This window comes from Protopterus annectens, chromosome 3.part1 (assembly GCF_019279795.1).
Source record: "Protopterus annectens isolate FY-2018-M chromosome 3.part1, PAN1.0, whole genome shotgun sequence".
In the NCBI taxonomy this organism is placed as follows: domain Eukaryota; kingdom Metazoa; phylum Chordata; order Ceratodontiformes; family Protopteridae; genus Protopterus; species Protopterus annectens.
The window spans coordinates 1,386,892,479-1,386,911,321 of record NC_056732.1 but is presented as its reverse complement, the minus strand read 5'-3'; the positions used below and the strand labels follow the sequence as shown (position 1 = coordinate 1,386,911,321).

At 41.5% G+C, this 18,843-nt stretch overlaps 1 protein-coding gene across 1 annotated transcript in view; it reads left to right on the top strand.

The window, feature by feature from the left end:
• The window catches only part of LOC122797786, an 86,654-nt gene extending 72,648 nt beyond the window's left edge, over positions 1-14,006 (top strand). Inside the window, exon 3 of the mRNA XM_044066307.1 lies at positions 13,396-14,006. Coding sequence (XP_043922242.1) covers positions 13,396-13,794 — 399 coding nt within the window. The 3' untranslated portion in view covers positions 13,795-14,006. The remainder of the gene's footprint in view (positions 1-13,395) is intronic.
• The last annotated feature ends 4,837 nt before the right edge of the window (positions 14,007-18,843 follow it).

The window sequence follows — 18,843 nt, the reverse complement described above, 5'->3', positions numbered from 1 at the left end:
AAGTTTATAACATGCTTTTTTTTAATTCAGTTGTGTGAACCCCTGGTCCTAAGAACCAGCCAACTTCTAGTGCTAAGAGAATTATTTTATTTGTTTTGTTACCTGAAAAAATGTCCTTGAATATGGCCCACACTTAGGTGGTAAATATAAAAGGTAATGATTAATCTTTATTAATCTAATTAATTTATTAATATAATGGAGCTTTACTCCCTGGGCCTCCTCTGAAAAAGAGCACTTTTCAGTTGGACTTTCATGGTAAACAAATGCCAGAAAATAAACAATAAATGAATTAATAAATAAATAAATATTTAGTTAGAAAACACCCTTACAGAATAAACATCTTTTCCTGTAAAACATGCCAGAGCATGATTAGTTATCTTGTTAAGTAATTTATTTTTCATGCATTAGAATAAGCTAGTCAGCTGTCCCTCAACCCACCTCTATAGGTCTTACAATAATAACTATATTGAATCTTCTTAGACCAGGCTAGGAAACTTTCAAAAGAAAAAAAAAATGCCACATTTAGTCTACATCTAATAGTTTATTTGTATCGTACATTGAGATTTGCTAAAACTTACTTTTAAGCCCCAATACATTTACCATTCTTTTATTATATTGAATAACAGATTTTTTTTCAGAATGCCAGTGCAGACTAAACTGATTTTTTTTTGCTTCAGCCTGCCATTTCATGATTTCATGTTTCTTTCTTTCTTTCTTTCTTTCTTTCTTTCTTTCTTTCTTTCTTTCTTTCTTTCATTTTCCAGTATTGAAAAGGTATGTTGTCCATAAACAAGCACTATCTGAAGTGCAGGAGGTTACATTCTTGTAGCAAAGGAATAATACAGACCCCACTTAAATCCTCTGACCCATTTAACAACTTCTCTTCCTCCTGACCTACCAGTTCTGTGGACTCTCCTGTTATTGGAGCTCAACCCTAACACAAAAAGTCTTGATTTTTAACTGAAAGGTGTAGACAGTCTTTTGTTTTGGTTGGGAGAGCCTCTTTCAAAAACTCTTTAAACTTTAATTTTTTACACTTTTAAGGGCAGCAGCTCTTGAGTAATGCATACTTGTATTAAGTGTGGAAAGGCAACATTTAAACAACCACATATTTTGTAAATTTGAAGTGGGATAGGGGGTGACAGTAGGAGTCTGTGAGCATAAAATGTGGTTTTCTGGCTATACTGTAGGAAGTAATTTCAAACAGACAGCTCTAGAGTAGCCATTGTCAGAACCCACCTTCTGTCAACTCTCATTTATACCTTACCCATTCTTACCAATCTCAAAAAGACAGACCTAGATAAACTAGAAACATGCTATAACAAAATATCAAAATTTGCCACAGACTGTAACCATAGGACACACCACTGCCTCCCTCTAAAGAAACTCTCCTGGCTAGAACTACCACAACTCCTGGCTTATAACCAGCTAAATACGGCTCATAAACTACTCTGTCAGCCTGAGAAAACTCCTGCTCTCCAAAATATAAATATAACCTTTTTTCCAATAAATGTATGTTACTCTCATCAAATAAATCATTATTACAAGTTACCACATCTACAAACACTGCAGGGGACTCTCTGTATTCATGCCATGTAGCAAAAACCTGGAATAAACTTCCTCACTCTGTTAGAACTATTACTATCAACTCAACTCAATCAAAAATAAAAAAAAAAACTACTCAAAAATTATTCATCAGACTCATGGCTTTGCTCATGTAACAGTCCAGGCTAACTTTGAAGAGCTATAATCTCTTTCCCCCTTACTCATATAACTATCATATAATCATGTTAGCATCTCACACATACATTATTCTTCCTACCTTTCGAATAACTATAACCTATTTCTCCCTTGCATATTAAACTACCTTAATACCTATCCATTACCTCATTTATCTAAACAGAAATATTTTATTCACTATCTCTATCTAAAACTCCTGTCTTCCCTCAATTGTTTTTCATCCTGACCTCCTTTCTTCCTCACCTTTACCTTTACTGTCCTTTTCTTTAATGTAATTGAACAGAAAGTGATTACAGTGTAATTTCTACCTTTTCTAGTTTTTTTTATTTTGAATTGCAACTATAACTTTATAATTAATATTTTAAATTTCTTCTGCCAAATGTAAGCCATGTATAACAATAACTGGATTAGTCTTTCAATAAATTTTTGAGTAACTGTATTGTCGCAGCACCATATAAAACTCAACCAATTCTATCCAATTACTAGATATTATATAAGTACTATAAATTTAAGTATTCCTTTCATGTCTTTTATCCATCCGTCCATCCATCTTCAACCCCTTTTCCCTATTTTGCACATGGGGTGTCACTTCAGTAGTGACAATCATCTCAAGCCAAGGTTTACATCACCAGGAGGATAGCCCTGCCGGGGGTAGTTCATTCATACCACACACTCACATACACACACTCTCATCTACCGCCAATTTAGAGTGTCCAATCCACATGTCTTTTATTATTGTATAAAAAAACTCACTATGTCTATGTTTTTATGTATTGTTACTATGTTGGAGCTTTTCTCCCTGGGTCTCTGCTATAAATGGGTTCTGCCCAGTTGGACTTTCCTGGCAAACAAATGTAAAATAAAAATAAATAAATAAATAATGCTTATAAGTGTGACGGGGTAACCTTTAGAGAAGTGTATATAATTCTGAAATTTAAAGTGGGATAGGGGATAACAATATGAGTCTGTGAGTACTAAACGGGATTTGTACTTTTTATGTATTTATTACTCAGGTAAGCCCACTGGATCAAAGTGCCCCTTTTCTATGGGTGATCTAGGAGCATTGTCTGGTTAAATGACTTTCTCAAAGTCTCACAATAGGCCAATGGATGTGGAAGGAATCAAACCCTGTACCTTTACTACACGAAGCAGCTTACAGGTCTGCACAGAAGGTTGCAAGGTTGCTACAGATTGGGTGGGGGATGTAGACAGTGTGATCTTTATTTATTAAAGCTTTTCTTAACTCGCAAACTAAACTTTCTCTGATACATTTTACTTGGCAAAGTGATGCTTGGCTCAAGACCTCACTTCCAAATTGACATCACTGGTAACATCAGACAAGCTCCAATACATGGTCAGGACACCAATTATTTTAGTTCCAGATGGCATTAGAGTGAGAAATGACAAAGAAGTGCAATAAGTAATGACCCTCCCTATACTGTAATTGTTTAGTTAGGTACTTTCTGGATTTGTGTAGGGAAGTTTCACTGCTGTTGGTATCTCCTTCCTTAGAATGAGTACAACTGCCCCATTTCATGTATGAATATTGGGGTATCTTAGGAATACTTTCCATACTGGGTTCCCTCCCTACTGGATCCTGTCTATTTTGTAGTCTACTGCTGTAAGCTAGCTAGTCTTCTGTTTTGTCTCTCAGTTGTAAGGCACAGTTAGTTACTGTTGATTTTTGGTATTTTTCTGCATGTTCCATCTGCCACATATATCTCACTCTTAACTCCATGTCCACTTTCATCCATCTAGGCTGGTCTAGTTCTATCTCCTCTAGCACCCTCATACTGCTATTTCATACAACATCCTTTTCTATCTCATGCTGATACAATCTTCCCTGTTTTTCATGTTAATATTTCAAACTTTTTGCTGCTAGCTTTTAACACTGCCACTGCTATTGCTACACCCTAGTCTATTAAGACATTTTTACTTACAAATTGATAAAACCGACTGAATGTTTTCCTGCAGAACTCAGTTTGATCCCTTTCTGCTTGGCTTTGCTCTGCACCCTATGCTCATTCAACCCACCCCTGACATCATTTCCTTTACACTGGGCCTTTCTGTCCTTATCCAAATTCTAACCTATCACAAGACCCTTCACTCCTTCCACCTGTAGCAATATAACCTCCTCACAAATAACAACTCAAAGGCTTTCACTCCTCCCCTCATCTGCTCTTCAACAATTAAATGCACCTAAATTTCATTATTAGTGTCTTTAGTCATATTCTGCTTCTTATACCTCTGACTGACTTCAGTTCATAGGTTCATAGGTTCATACTAGGCTATCTGCCCTAGGGCATTTATAAGCCTAGCCAGAGTGTGTATGGCTTTCGCCACCCATTTTAAATAAATTTTGCTATGCCCTTTTTCGAGGTTAGTATACTGTGCCTCTGTCTAACAGTGACACAGAAGTGATAGCCGGGGTAAACCTACGATCTCCCATCCACTCACCAAGATTCCTCTTGAAGAGAGTCAATGAGGGACTCTGCCTAACCTGGACTGGGATTTTATTCCAGAGTGAAGGGAGCCTCTGGGTTATGAATCTGTCCCTCCAGCATGTCCTATTTATTTCAGTGCTGAGGTTTAAGTCCCTCGAGCGCATAGCTCGATGGGATTTGGATTTTCTGAGGTGCAGCATGTCCATTAATTCCAGGTTGGACATGGCTTTATACGTCAGGCACAGATCGCCTCTGAGCAGGCGGTATGCCACTGAGTAGAGCTGGAGTTTTTTTAACCGGGCAGCATACGGCATCTGTTTGAGCCCCATGATCCTCTTGGTGAGGTACGTTTGGGGTCTTTCCAGTTGCTGCAGGTGTCTGGTAAGGTACATCCCAAAAGGGGCATTGTACTCAATTATGGGCCTGATGAGGGATGAGTAAAGAGGCACGATGACCTCCCCTGATCTAGATGTGAATCCCTTCATGATTAGGTGGGCTATATAAAATGTTTTTCTAACCACTTTGGCCACTTGGTTGTCAAATGAGAGATTGCTATCAACTTGGGTCCTCAGGTCCCTAATTACTTCTTCTGTACTTAATGGATTACCACCTATGTGGTAATTTGTGGGCACTTTGTTTTTGCCAAAGGGGATGACTATACACTTTTTGGCGTTTAGCTTGAGGCAATGGCTCTGGCACCAGTTGTCTGTTTCTATGAGGCCCTTTTGGAGGATGCTTGTGTCGGCTGGAGAGTCTATTACGGTGCCCAGTTTGCAGTCATCTGCGAACTTGGTCAGCCACAGTCCTTCCATGTTGGCCTGTACCTCCGAGAAATATATACCGAACAAGAGAGGTCCCAAGACTGAGCCTTGTGGGACGCCACTTGTAACTGGTTTGGAGTCTGACATGGCTCCAGCTATTCTAAGCATGTGGGTTCTGTCCTTGAGCCAGTTAGCAACCCATCTAGTGACAAAGGGGTTTATATTTAAGCTAGTGAGCTTATCTATAATGCCTGAGTGGGGTATTGTATTGAAGGCTTTTGCGAGGTCCAGGTAGGCTGTGTGGACCACCTTCCCCTTGTCAATGGTCTTGGTGACTGTTTCAAAGAAATCGACCAGGTTTAAGAGGCAGGATCTGCCCTTAACAAAGCCGAAATGGGTAGGATCCAGTGTCTGTAGGTCCCCAATATCTTTATTTATAAGGTCCATGATGATCCTTTCCATAGCTTTGCAGACCAAGCTAGTGAGACTTATGGGGTGATAGTTTCCAGGATCCGTTGAGGCACCACCTTTATGGAAAGGGACCACTGTTGCTGTACGCCACTCTTTGGGTACATATCCTGTAGTAAGGCTGAGACTGAACAGTAGTTTTATGTTTGGGTTTAGCTCTTCTTGGAGTTCATGTAGGATGCAGCCCAGGACACCGTCTGGTCCCATTGATGCTGTGTTTCTTGCTTTGGAGAGGGCAGCTCTTACCTGAGCATCTGAGATGTCAGGGGGGCAGCACTCTGCTGGGATAGATATTAGCCCTTTTGGTGGGGAGGGGGGAGAGAAGTTTGCTCTGAACCTGTCAGCTAGGATGTTGGCAATGTCTGTGGGTTCGGTGTATTTTTTGTCATTTTGGACTAATTCTGAGCATATCTGGGAATTCCCACCCAGGTTCCTAACATAACTAAAGAAAGCCTTGTGATTATCCTTAGTGTCCTGTGCAATTTTTCTCTCGAAGCTGGCCTTAGGCGATTTTATGAGTGCCTGTAGTTTTTTGCTAATACTGATCAGAGATGCCTTCCCTTTTTGGGATTTTGCTCTGACATGTAGTAGCTTCCTCCTTCTGTTGTATAGTTTGTTTATGGCTGGGGTCCACCAGACAGGACGTCTGCCTTTGGAGGATTGGGTCTTGGTTTTATTTGGGATTGCATGATCCATGCATTCCTGAAGGTGTTCATAGAATGCGTTTATAAAGGATTTTGTGGTCTGGGCCGTATTATCCACAGGCCCGGGGGCTTTGAAGGATTCCACCTCGGTTTTGAGGAGTGTGGAATTTTCTTTAGAGAAGTTTTTCACTGTGGTTTTCTGGGCATGGGGTGGGGTCGGGATGTAAATATCCAGTGAGATTAGTTTATGGTCTGATCTTACCAGTGAGGGATACACTTCTGGTCTGGAGCATAGAGTCCCCATGTTGGTGATGATCAGGTCCAGTATGTTTTCCCCTCTTGTGGGAGTGGTAACAAGTTGTTCCATAGCATTTGAGTTTATAATTTCTAGGAACCTTTGGGCTAGGGTGTTGGAGCTAGAGTAATGCTCCCAGTCTATGGTTGGGTAGTTGAAGTCACCCAATATAATGGTGTTTGGAGAGACCTTCATATTTTTCAGTGTTCTCAGGAAGGCCGAGTGGGGTTCCTGGGTTTGGGAGGGTGGTCTGTAGCAGGCTATAAACTGGAAGGCAGTTTTACCCACTGTTAGTTGCACATGGATAGTTTCTGATGCTTCGTGCTGTGCCATCAACCTGGAGGTGTGGGTATCTTTGACGAATATTGATACCCCCCCTCCTTTTGTGGTTCGGTCCAAGTTTTGGGGCCGAAAAGCATGGTATGAGGTATAACCTGGTAGTGCTGGGGTGCTCTCGAGAGCCTTGAACCAGGTTTCTGTTACTGCACAGATATCGATGTTCTCCATGCTAAGGAGAGTTTCGAGTGCGTGCATCTTGAGGTTTAGACTTCTGGCGTTGAGTAGCATTACTCTTAGTTTCTTATCCCTTATGATACCTATGGAGGTGGGTTTGTCTTTTGAGCCTTGTCTAAAAAAGGCACTATGGGGGTAGCAAGAGCCTTTGCCAATATCCGAAAGCCCAGGGTGACAGGTGCAAGCCGTCCCTAGCGAAGCATCGTGGCTTGTCGAGCATGTCATCCCAGGCTGACAGGCATTGGATCCCCTTTGAATGACACCAATACTTAAGCCAATTGTTGAAATTGATAATCTTGTCTTCATACTGTGGCATCATTCTTGGTGAGGGTAAGATGCTACTCAAGGTCAGGGTCATACCGGCCTGGGCTACATGCTCAGAGAGCTCCTCTATGTCTCTTTTCATGTAGTCCAGGGAGGTACGTCTCAGGTCATTCACACCAGCATGGACAATGACTGAGTCATATTTGTACTTGCCTTGGAGTGACCTGAGTGCTTGTGTTATGTGGAGGATCCTAGCGCCCGATAGGCAGCTCACCGTGACCTTCTCCTTGTTCAGCCTGGTGAGCGGGACATCAGTGTGTCTGATGATAGAGTCACCTATTGCAAGTGTATCAGGTGTATTGTTTAGCCTTAAGGGCTGTGACTGTTCGGCACACTGGCTTTGTGAGCTATGTGTTGCACGTGTTTTGTTTTGGGGTAGCGGTTGCTTGGGTGTCTGCTTTGGAGGTCTCTGCTGCTTAGTTAGATTTTTATTTAGAGCCTCCAAGTATGTTTTTGTGTGTTTATGTGTTTGGTTTGCTGTCGTGGTAGGTCTATGTGAGACTGGAATTGTAGTGAGTGTGGTTTCCTTCTCCTCCTGACTGGTTACGCCAGTACTGAGTTGAGAGAGCTTAGCCTCCAGTTTGGCTATATGGTTGCATCTCTCACGTGTTGGAATTTGTTGGGAGGAGGAGAGGGTTGTCTTTGTACATTAGGGAGTTGTAGCATTGCCTCAAGATTCCCAGGTTCACCAGCTGGACCGGAGAGGAGATTGACAACTGACCTTTGGACATGCTAGAATAGTATTGGGAATTCCTTTATAATTGAAAAAAAGGGCCAATGGGGAACAAGTTACTCAAGGGGAGTTTGTGAGGGTGTAGTGCTTTTAATTTTTTAGTGCTGACTTATATAATTGCTTTGGTGAGCAAGTGCTAGGCTTTAGCGTAGGAATAGGGTGTTTATTATGAGAACTAGATCAGTTCCAAGGCTCAAACCCAAATAAGCGGCGCTGCTCGATGCCGCTATGCACAAAATCACGCAGTCGCTACAGCGGGTTTTATATAGGCGGACTTGAAAGAGCTAGAAATTGGCCCAAAACAGCCAACAGACTACCAGATTCCTGCACTGGGAACACTCCTCCAGGGACAGATAGGCTGCTCCAAGCTCCCCACTGCCACTGGTGAACAAAGAAGCCTCCCTCTATCCAAGAAAGGAAATGGCAACACAGGAACTTTCCAAAAGTCCAGAATACAGCAAAGCCTGTATTTGGACTACTCTAGGTCAGGAAAGATGGGAAACAAGGATAACTTTTTTTTTTTTTTCTTTTTTGCAACAAACAGTTATCATTAATACTCATCCATTTCCTTTCTCATTATTACATCATTACAATTAACTAGTAAGACAAACCTTCTTCACTTACTTCTCTTCAGTAACTCCCACTCTGTCTCCCTGCACTTTATACTACATAATATACTTCACTTTTTCATGCTCTCTGTAACCACCAACATTTCAAATGTTTCTTCAAGCATCATATCTCTCTGCAGCTACTAACATCCTAACTAACAAACTATCATTGTATACTTTCACTTTTATACACCTTTCCAACTGCAGTTTACTCAGCACTCTATGAAATCAGGAGTAGCTTTACCAATATATCTCCCTGCCTTTTCAATGTCTCACTTTATCTTTATTTTAAGCACAAAACACTTCATTACCACCACTCTACTCAAAAAATAAAACTTGTATAGGTCCCCTCTAAATTAATATGTTACCTCTCAAAAATCCCACAGGGTGGTTATATCCATCCCAACACAGTCCCCAAAAACTCACCAATTAAGCTAAATAGAAAACAACCACCCTTACAAAATTGTGAGTTAACTAATCCTTTTTCAAAAACCATCTCAAACTATACATCTTCCCATTTGTGCTGTCCTGTAATTGAACAACCACCGAAAAGTACATCAAACCCCTCATTATCGAACCATTCTCCCACTTGTCTTCCAAGAAAATTGAATATAGTCACTATCAGCCTCTGCAGCATTTGCAACAAAACCACAGAACTAAATGCATGGATATCACAGTATAACCTGGATATTCTTGTCATTACATAAATCTGGCTTAAGCCTAACATTAAACATTCTGAACTACTCCATCCAGGCTGCAATATTACCAGAGATGATAGTCCCCAAAAGAAAGCAGGGGGGGGGGGTAGCCTTAATTTATCCAAGTTCATACAATCTCTCTCCTATTCACACATCATCCCAAAATTCCAAAATGCTGAAATACTAGTCTCACTGCTAAAGCTTAACAGTAAAAAAAAAGCTATGATTAGTTACAGTCTATATCATACTTGGAAATAATATAACAATTATAGAAGAAATCCCGTCCTGTACAATTAATTATATACCTTATAAAAAAATCATACTAGGAGATGTAAATATTGACTGCAAAACCTCACATCAGGCTTTTCCTCAGCTAGCATAAACCATTATGGTTACTCACAACATATCAAAATACACACTAGATTTAATAATCCCAAAAGTAAAAACAGTAAAGGTGCATTTCTAGACTGGAAACTGGTCTCTGACCCTAGTAAACCTGCAACCTCTGGAACCTATCCAAACTCACTAAGTGACCACCATCCAGCTTATAGCCATAGACATACTGCCCACTAACCTAACACTCACCAACTAAAAACAACCCATAACCTTTTTAAATGCAATAAAGACTCATGCATCAGTACATTGGAAGCTTTTAAATGGTTATCCTAAAAAGTATTCCACTTGATGAGGCAGTCAATACTTTTAACAACTTATTCTTAAATGTTCTGAACAGCCACAACCCACTCCACAAAAAAGAGTGAAAATTAACTATACACCATGGCTCACTACCCACACAAAAACTACAATGTACACAAAGCTTGGAAAGAATAGCTTAAACTTAAAACTCCATATAACTTACAACTTTATGTAGAATTGTACAAGCTGAGTAAAAGACAAGTTAACCTAGATAAAAAACAATATTATAGCCGTCTACAACGTCAACACAAAAATGACCCCAAAAAATTTTGAACATCAATATGTAATCTGTTACATCCGGGCTCAGATAAGGAACCCACCCCTTCTCATAATGGCTCCCGACTAGAAATTGCCACCTTATTCAATACCTGCTTCATAGAAAGCATTATCTCCCTAACGAAAAAACTTTCAACCCATTCAGTGTTTCTACCACCCTCTCAATAGCAACCAGTCCTAATAATTCAGCAAACAATAGGTTAGACTAAAACTAACATTCTCCATGCACTATACACACTACCACTTCCTCTTTCACCCCCCTTCTCCAGCATCCTTACATAAACCTAATTCACCCTCTATATCCATTGCCAGCAACTTTCACATAGGACCTGTCTCCACATCAATGATAAAAAAAAATTCTACTTAAACTCAAATGCTGCTCCACTGCAACTGACAGCCTTAGGTTCTTAGATTAGTAGTAGGCGAACTGCCCTTGTGGGGCATTTTAAGCCTAGATAATTGTCTCATGGGAAAATCAAACCCTGCACCTTGTGTTTGTAAGGCAAACGCCTTAACCATTAGGCCAATCTCCCACCTGAATACCTAACGATAACTGATGATGTCATAGCATACCCAATCTCTGTCCTTATCAATGGATCAATAGCTGAATCCTATGTACCCTCACTATGGAAAAAATATATATTATTCCTCTTCATAAAAGTAACATCTTGGTTGATGTCTCTAACTTTTAGTCTATTGCAATATTATCACCACTCTCAAAAATTATTGAAAGATTTATTCATAAGCAGCTTCTCCACTTATCTTTTACAAGAATGGCTCTTAACATCCACCCAAAATAGCTTCTGCCCAACACACAGTGCAATTACTGCCCTCCTATTCTTCACTGACATCATAAACAAATACAGAGTCTTGGGCAAACTGGTTTCCTCTTTATTCCTTGAACTGTCAAAAGCTTTTGACACAGTTTCTCACCCTAAACTCCTGTATAAACTGTCTCAACTTGGACTATCCCCTTCTTAGGATCATAGGAAGTCACTAGGCTATTGGCTCTGAGGTCCTTACAAGCTTAGCCAAGAATTTAGCCCATGTTTCAACAAATCAGCAGCTGATGCCACTGTCCATCAGGGAAACAGGAAGAATCCCAGGGGTGTATTTTCTGTCCCCCATCCAGTTATCCAGGTTGCGCTTAAAAAGGGTTAATGAGGTACTCTGCTTGATGTAGAGAGGAAGTCTATTCCACAAAAGGGGGAGTCCCTGGGGCACAAATCTGTCCTGCTAACAAGTCATATTGATATCACAGACCAGGTTGAGGTCACATATGTGGATTACTTGAGTGGAGCTTGACTTGTGGATATGCAGCAGTCCCATCAAGGTGGGGTCTGAGATTGCTTTGTATGCCAGACAGAGCTCACCTCTGAAGAGTCTGTATGAGACTGAGTAGAGGGGACACAGCCTTTAGCCTATCTGTGCAGGGTAGATGTTTGAGGTCCTGGATTCTCCTGGTGTGGAACCTCTGTGGTGTCTCCAGCTGCTGCATTTGGTTTGTGAGGTACATGATGAAAGGGGCATTGTACTCAATAATGGGTCTTTTAAGAGAAGAATACAGGAATGTTATGACCACCTTGTCACTGATACCCTTACTAATGAGGTGGACCATGTAGAAAGCTTTCCGTACCATGGAGCCAATATGGTAGTCAAAAGTCAGTTTGCTATCAGCCTGGGTGCCCAAGTCCCTCACGACTGATTACATGCTTATGACCTTGTTATTAATGTGATAATTTGTGGGGATGTCAGTCTCCCCAAAGAGGATGATGATGCATTTTTTTGGTATTCAGTTTGATGCCATGTTTCTGGCACCAGTCATTTGTTTGGGTGAGACCCTCTTGGAGGATGTCCACATCACTAGAGGAATTGATGACAGCACCCAGCTTGCAGTCATCTGCTCACTTGGTAAGCCATAACCCACTGGTTTTGGCCTGCACCTCAGAAGAGTATATCATGAAAAACAAAGGCCCCAAGACTGATCATTGGGGTATACCTCTCATTACGAGTCTACTGCTTGAGGTGGATCATTACGGGTCTACTGCTTGAGGTGGCTTCCCCTATTTTGACTAGGTAGGTTCTATCAGTGAGCCAGTTTGCCACCCAACTGGTAACATTTGGATTGATGCCTAGTTGAGAGAGTTTATCAATTATACCCAAATGGGGAATAGTATCAAAGGCTTTGGCCAGGTCAAGGTAGGTGATTTGCACTGAATTCCCCTCGTCCATGGCTTTGGTGACTGTCTCAAAGAAGTCGACCAAATTTAATAGGTATGACCTCCCCTTGACAAAACCAAACTGTGTGGGATAGAGTGTTTGGACCTATAGTGGCAGTACACTAAACACTGAAAGTGTGATAACAGACTTAGGGACACAGGTGGACAGTGGTCTCACCTTCAATAACCACATCACCACAACAGTCAGGAAATCCTTCTATGTGGCACACCTCATCACTAAGGGCTTTTCATCCAGAAAAAAGGAGGTCATTGTCCCACTATATTCATCCCTCATTAGACCCATTATAGAATACAACACCCCATTTGGTATGTAGCTCTGAAGACATCTGCAACAACTGGAAAGGTCACAGAAATATCTCACTAAAAGAATCACAGGCCTAAAGCAGATGCCCTATGCTGACCGCCTTAAAAAAACTCCGACTATACTCTGTCACATATCGTCTACTCCAAGGTGATCTCTGCTTAACATAAAAGACCATGTCAAACCCAGAGCTGCTGGACATGCTACACTTAAAGAAATCCCAGTCCCTCAGAGCCACATGCTCCAGGGATCTAAACCTTGTGATCACAATAAACAAAACATGTTGGAGGGATATGTTCCTGACCCAGAGACTCCCCAGACTATGGAATAGACTGCCCATACATGTCAAGAAGAGCGCCTCTTTGGCCCTCTTCAAAAGGAACCTTGATTGGATGGAAGAAAGGAAATTCACCCCGGGGATCATGTCAGTCGCCCTGCTAGACAGGAGTCCAGGGAAGTAAATAGTGTGGGAAGAAATAGCCACGGAATTGTTATGACTAGGCTTGTATAGGCCCTAGGGCCGATAGCCTAGTACCAACCTATGAACCTATGGAGGTTGCCAATGTCCTTGTTAATGAGGTCTATGATAATCCACTCCATGGCTTTGCATAGGCTTCATTTAGAGAGGTGTAAACATTTTCTGTTTGGAGTCAGTGGGGCAGCAGCAGTAGTTTAGGCTTTGAAAGTATTCTTGAAGGACTGTTTGGACCTGGGCTCATGGAAGATTTAAGTGTCTTTAAAGACTGTGAGCCTGAAGGGGTTTCTGATTGGTCTTTTGATGAAAACTGTCTCTTCTGCTGTTTCAGACGAGAAAAAGTAAAGGAACACTTGGTTGCTTTAGATGACTTCATTTCCAAAACTGGAGGAGAAGCCTTGACAAGGCAAGAAGAGGCAAATATTACTCACCTGGAAAAGCAAGCAGAAGAGTTTCTCAATGCAGTGTTTTACCGAAAAGATGGAGTGCTAGATCTGTCCACCAAGAAGAGTCCAGACACTAGTCCTGTTAGTGTTTTAAAGAATGGAAACTTGTCATATGTACTTGCAAGAGCTTGAGAAAGACTGGAATGCTGTTTACTGTGTTAAACTGATGGGTGAACTGTAAAGCATATGCACCACTTTGTCATTAATGTTTAGAACGACACTGATGGGACCAAAGAAGAAACTGAGTGCGTTTTGATATCTGAAGGTCACCTTTCTTTGACTGTTGCAGAGAGACCATCAGAGATTTCAGAAGATCCTTATCTGACCCTTAGTTTAATATGTAAAAAGGATGCATAATAGCTTCGTCAAAATGGTCACCTGTTGGATGAACCAAATTTGAATTCAATGGCTGAAGATATTAAGACAACGAGCTGAAAAGACTTGTCTGAGTTTGGGTCTAGAATATTAATGGCATTTCATTTTTTTTGTCTGTGAATTGCTGTCTATTGACTGAATTTGGATAAGCAGTATTTAATGGTTTTGTTCATGTAAGATATGTACAACGTTTGAGTGGCATGAAACAACTGTACCAGTTTCTGAATGCTGAGTTTCCTGACTGTTGACATCCATCTAAATTGAACACTTACTTTCCCAGTGCTGTACTGGTCCCTTGTGCAGAACCTGTACTAACACTCAAAAGAACCAAAGTTTTGTCCTGTCGCGTGTATTTCTTTCCCTGGTGTATCCTGCCTTGAGATTTCCTGAAATTCCTGACTGTTGACATCTACAATTTCCCTCTACCCCACCTGCCTCTCACTACCTCACCACATCCCTCCTAAGTCCCTTAACCTCCTCTCTATTACATCCAACAGGCCCCACCTATCATGCACTCTCCTACTCCTAAAACCTTTATTTCCACGTCCTTCTTCATCCTTCTTCTACTTCCTCTATACCATGCCACCTCCTATACTCACTTCCATCTATACCCTCCTCCTCTGCCTCCTCTCCTCCCCCACACAACACACTTCCACAACATCTCAGCCTCTTTAGCTCCCTTCCACCCTTCCCTCTTCTTCAAAGTAAAACTTCTCCCAATCACTACTAAATACTACAAACCCAGACCTTTTCATTACCAGACACTTCTAACTACAAACCAAAACAACTTATTCCTTATCTCACTTACCTCTGCTTAGCCAGTGACATTCACCCTAATCCAGGACCAAACTTCTCTCTTACTAACCACACTAACTCCCACAATAATTCCACCAATAAATACCTCAAATTCCTCACCATCAACGCCCAAAGCCTAAAAACTAAAATAACACACTTTCATGCCTGGCTCACTCACAACTCACCTGACATTGTAGCCATCTCTGAAACCTGGCTAAAACCTCACATAAGTGACTCTGAATTCCTTCCCCCTGGATTTCAATCACTTCAATCTGACCTCCTAAGTACTTGAGGTGGTGGTGTCACACTAGTCTACTCCAACCAGCTGTCCTTTACTCCATATCCTAATCCCATCCCTTCTTTCAATAATGCTGAACTTGTAGTAGGCCTTCTAAAAATTGACAATCATAAAAGTGTCTGCTTACTTTTCCTCTATATTCCTCCAGGTAACAACACCAACATCTTGTCCTGGGCCTCCTCAAATATTAAACTGGAACTCTACATATTGGGTGATGTAAATATAGACTGGAACAAAATTAACAACCCTAACCTCACCATGTCAATCAATCTATTTAACTACACTCAACTTACTAACACCATCACTAGACCCAACAAAACCAACCCCCCAGGCTCCATACTAGACTAGATCCTAGTATCTCATCCCAATAAAGTGATACAATCTGGTATCATACCAGACCCATTAGGAGACTACCTCTCTGCCTTCACCCATTGAGCTTCCCTCACCCCCCCCCCAACACTCCCACCAGTTTATCCACACTCGGAACCTCTCTAACTTTCACCCTTCTACTTTCTCTGATTCATTCAGGAATACCAATTGGAACCCCTGAAAACTCTTCCATTAGACTCAGCAGTTGACTTTTTCAATTGAACTTTCTTAAATGTCCTTAACTCCCTAGCTCCAGTAAGAACAAAAAGAGTAAACACTAAGACCACCCCGTGGCTTACTAAAGACACCAAAAAGATTATGCTACAAAGAGATAAAACCTGGAAAATATACCTCCAAACTAAACAACCAGACATCTTACTTAAATACAAACAACTAAGAATCCTTGCCAAAAAAACAAGTTATCAAAGATAAAAAGTCCTACTACATCAAAATGCAAACAAATCATGCAAAAAACCCCCCAAAAATTCTGGAACTCTATCAACTCTCTCCTTAGGCCAAGTACTAAAAACAATCCCTGCCCCGACACCAGCAAAGCTGACATTGAAATTGCCTCACTATTCAACACCTTCTTCACCACTTCTATTGCTGAGCTAACCAAGACCTTTACCAAAAACAACCCTCAACCCCACCCCAACCAAACATCCTCTCCCTCCCTCCCTACTTTCGAACTCAAACCCATCTCCACCTACCAAATAAAGAAACTACTCTCTAAACTAAAGCCTTGCTCCAATGCCCCCGACAACATTCCCTCCTCCTTCTTAAAAATAGCCTCCGATGGTATTGCTCTCCCTATTAGCATCCTGATCAATAGATCCCTACTTGAATCCTATGTACCCAAACTATGGCACTCTGCATATATTCTTCCACTTTACAAGGGTGGCAAAAACTGTAACTTATCTAATTTCCGCCCCATAGCCATCCTTTCCCCTCTCTCTAAACTCCTTGAAAAATGCATCCACCTTCAGCTCTTGCCATTCCTTACCAAACACCAGCTACTCTCTCCTACCCAACATGGTTTCCGACCAGGACATAGTACCAACACCACCCTTCTCTCCTTCCTACATACTGTCAATTTAGCCCATGACTCCAGTAATTTAGTATCCTCAGTTCTGCTGGACTTATCTAAAGCTTTTGATACCATCTCCCACACCCACCTTCTAAATCATCTGCCTAATCTCAATCTCACCCACAAAACTCTCTCCTGGTTCTCCAATTGTCTTTCCGACAGGACCCAGGCTGTCAAATGGGGCCAGGGCACCTCCACCTTCCATCCTACCCCCACTGGAGTACCCCAAGGATCCATACTTGGCCCAATTCTATTCAGCATCTTTATTAACGACTTTTACATGGCCATACCCAATACTAAAATAGTTCAATATGCTGACGACTCTACTTTGATCTGCTGCACCTCCAACTTAACAGATCTCCAACTACTGACACAAACAGCTTTCTCAACTACCGAAAACTGGATGCTCCAAAATCATCTCTCATTAAATGCTAACAAAACTAAAATCCTTCTATTATCTCCTTCTAAGTTCTCCCCTATTGATAAAAACTCATTCCAAATAATCAGCCATAACAACTCCATTTTAGAGGTCATTCCCTCCGCCAAACTTCTTGGTGTAACCATTGATGAACACCTAAAATTTAATACTCACATCCAGCTAAACATAACGAAAACCCACATAAAACACGGCCTACTTTATAGAAGCAACCACTTCCTTTCTCCTGCTACCAGACTATCTCTCGCCACTACTTATCTCCTTCCCTCTTTACTGTATGACGCCCCTCTGCTTACTAATTTATCCTCCTCACTATCCTCCAAACTAGAAATATGTTACAATAAAATCTCCAGATTTGCTACCAAAGCCAAATCTTCCTCTCATCACTGTTCCTCCCTTCACTCATTAAACTGGCTTGAACTCCATAACCAACTTGACTTTCTCCAAGTCACGACTGCCTATATACTACTAGTCCAACCTACCAATATCCTACAACCATATATACTCCCCATAGAACACTTAGATCTACCCACCAAAACCTAATCACCATCCACAAACCCAAGCACCCAGCTGGTCAACTTCTGCTTTCCTTCACCTTAGCCAAAAATGGAATGCTCTTCCCTCCACTCTTAGGACCTGTGATAACCTTGAAAACTTTAAAACTCTTCTTCATTCTCACCTTTACTCAAACAGGAAATGCAACTGTACTCTTCACCCTATACCTCTCAAGTTCTCCTCCACTTTTACTCCTGGTTAACCTCTCACCTAGCTAACCTTGCTCATTTGTATTATGTATATATAACTATACTGTAAAATCTAGCCTCAAGGCCATTTGCCTGTCTTTTACACCTAAACAAAATTGTAATTGTTTGTTTCTTTATGAATGCTACCTGTTTATTTGTCAGTAATGCAAAGTTTCTTAGTAATTATTCATGTAACTATGTATTGTTGGAGCGTTTCTCCCCGAGCCTTCACTGAAAATGGGCTCCCTGAGCCCAGTGGACCTCCCCAGTTATCAAACTGGAATAAATAAATAAATAAATATCAAGCTAGTTAGGCTGATGGGTCTATAATTTCCTGGATGGGTGGACACTCCACCTTTGTGCAAAGGGATGACAGTGGCTGTCCTCCACTTCGCTGGGATGAAGCTGGTACTCAGGCTTTGGCTGAATAGGGTGCTGAATGGTGATGCAACTTCTTGCCTGAGTTCATGTAGGATGCAGTCTGGGATGTTATTGGGTCCTATGGAGGCTGTATTTTTTTGCTTTTTAGAGGGCAGTGATGACTTGCTCCCTAGAGATAAGGTAAGGGGAGCAGGTGCTGGTGATGTCTTGATTTACTGATCATAGCCAGGCTTAGGCATAGGCCAACTAGGCGGCCGCCTAGGGCGTTGCTGTAGCAGTGCCGCTTTTCCAGTAACCTGGATGGTGTAGGTAAACCAGGATAGGGGCACAGTGTGGTGTTGAGGGGGTGCCGTGGAGACCTTTTGCCTAGGGCACCAGCTGACCAAAGGCCGTCCTGTTACTGATGGGGGACAGAGGGGTAAAATTTTCACTGAACCTGTCTGCCAGCAGGTTGGGTATATCTAAGGCATTTGTGTATGTGGTGTCCTTGACCACCAGTTCTAAGCAGATCTGGGTGCTTCCCTTGAGATTATGGACATATGTAAAGAAGGCCTTATGATTGTCTTTAGTAGATGTGGCCAGTTTGGACTCAAAATTTGCTTTGGAGGATTTCACCAATGCTCTTATTTGCTTATTCAGGCTAAGAGATTGCTTCAAATTAGGCACCTGCTCCTTCTTGGTCCTGGACAGCAATTTT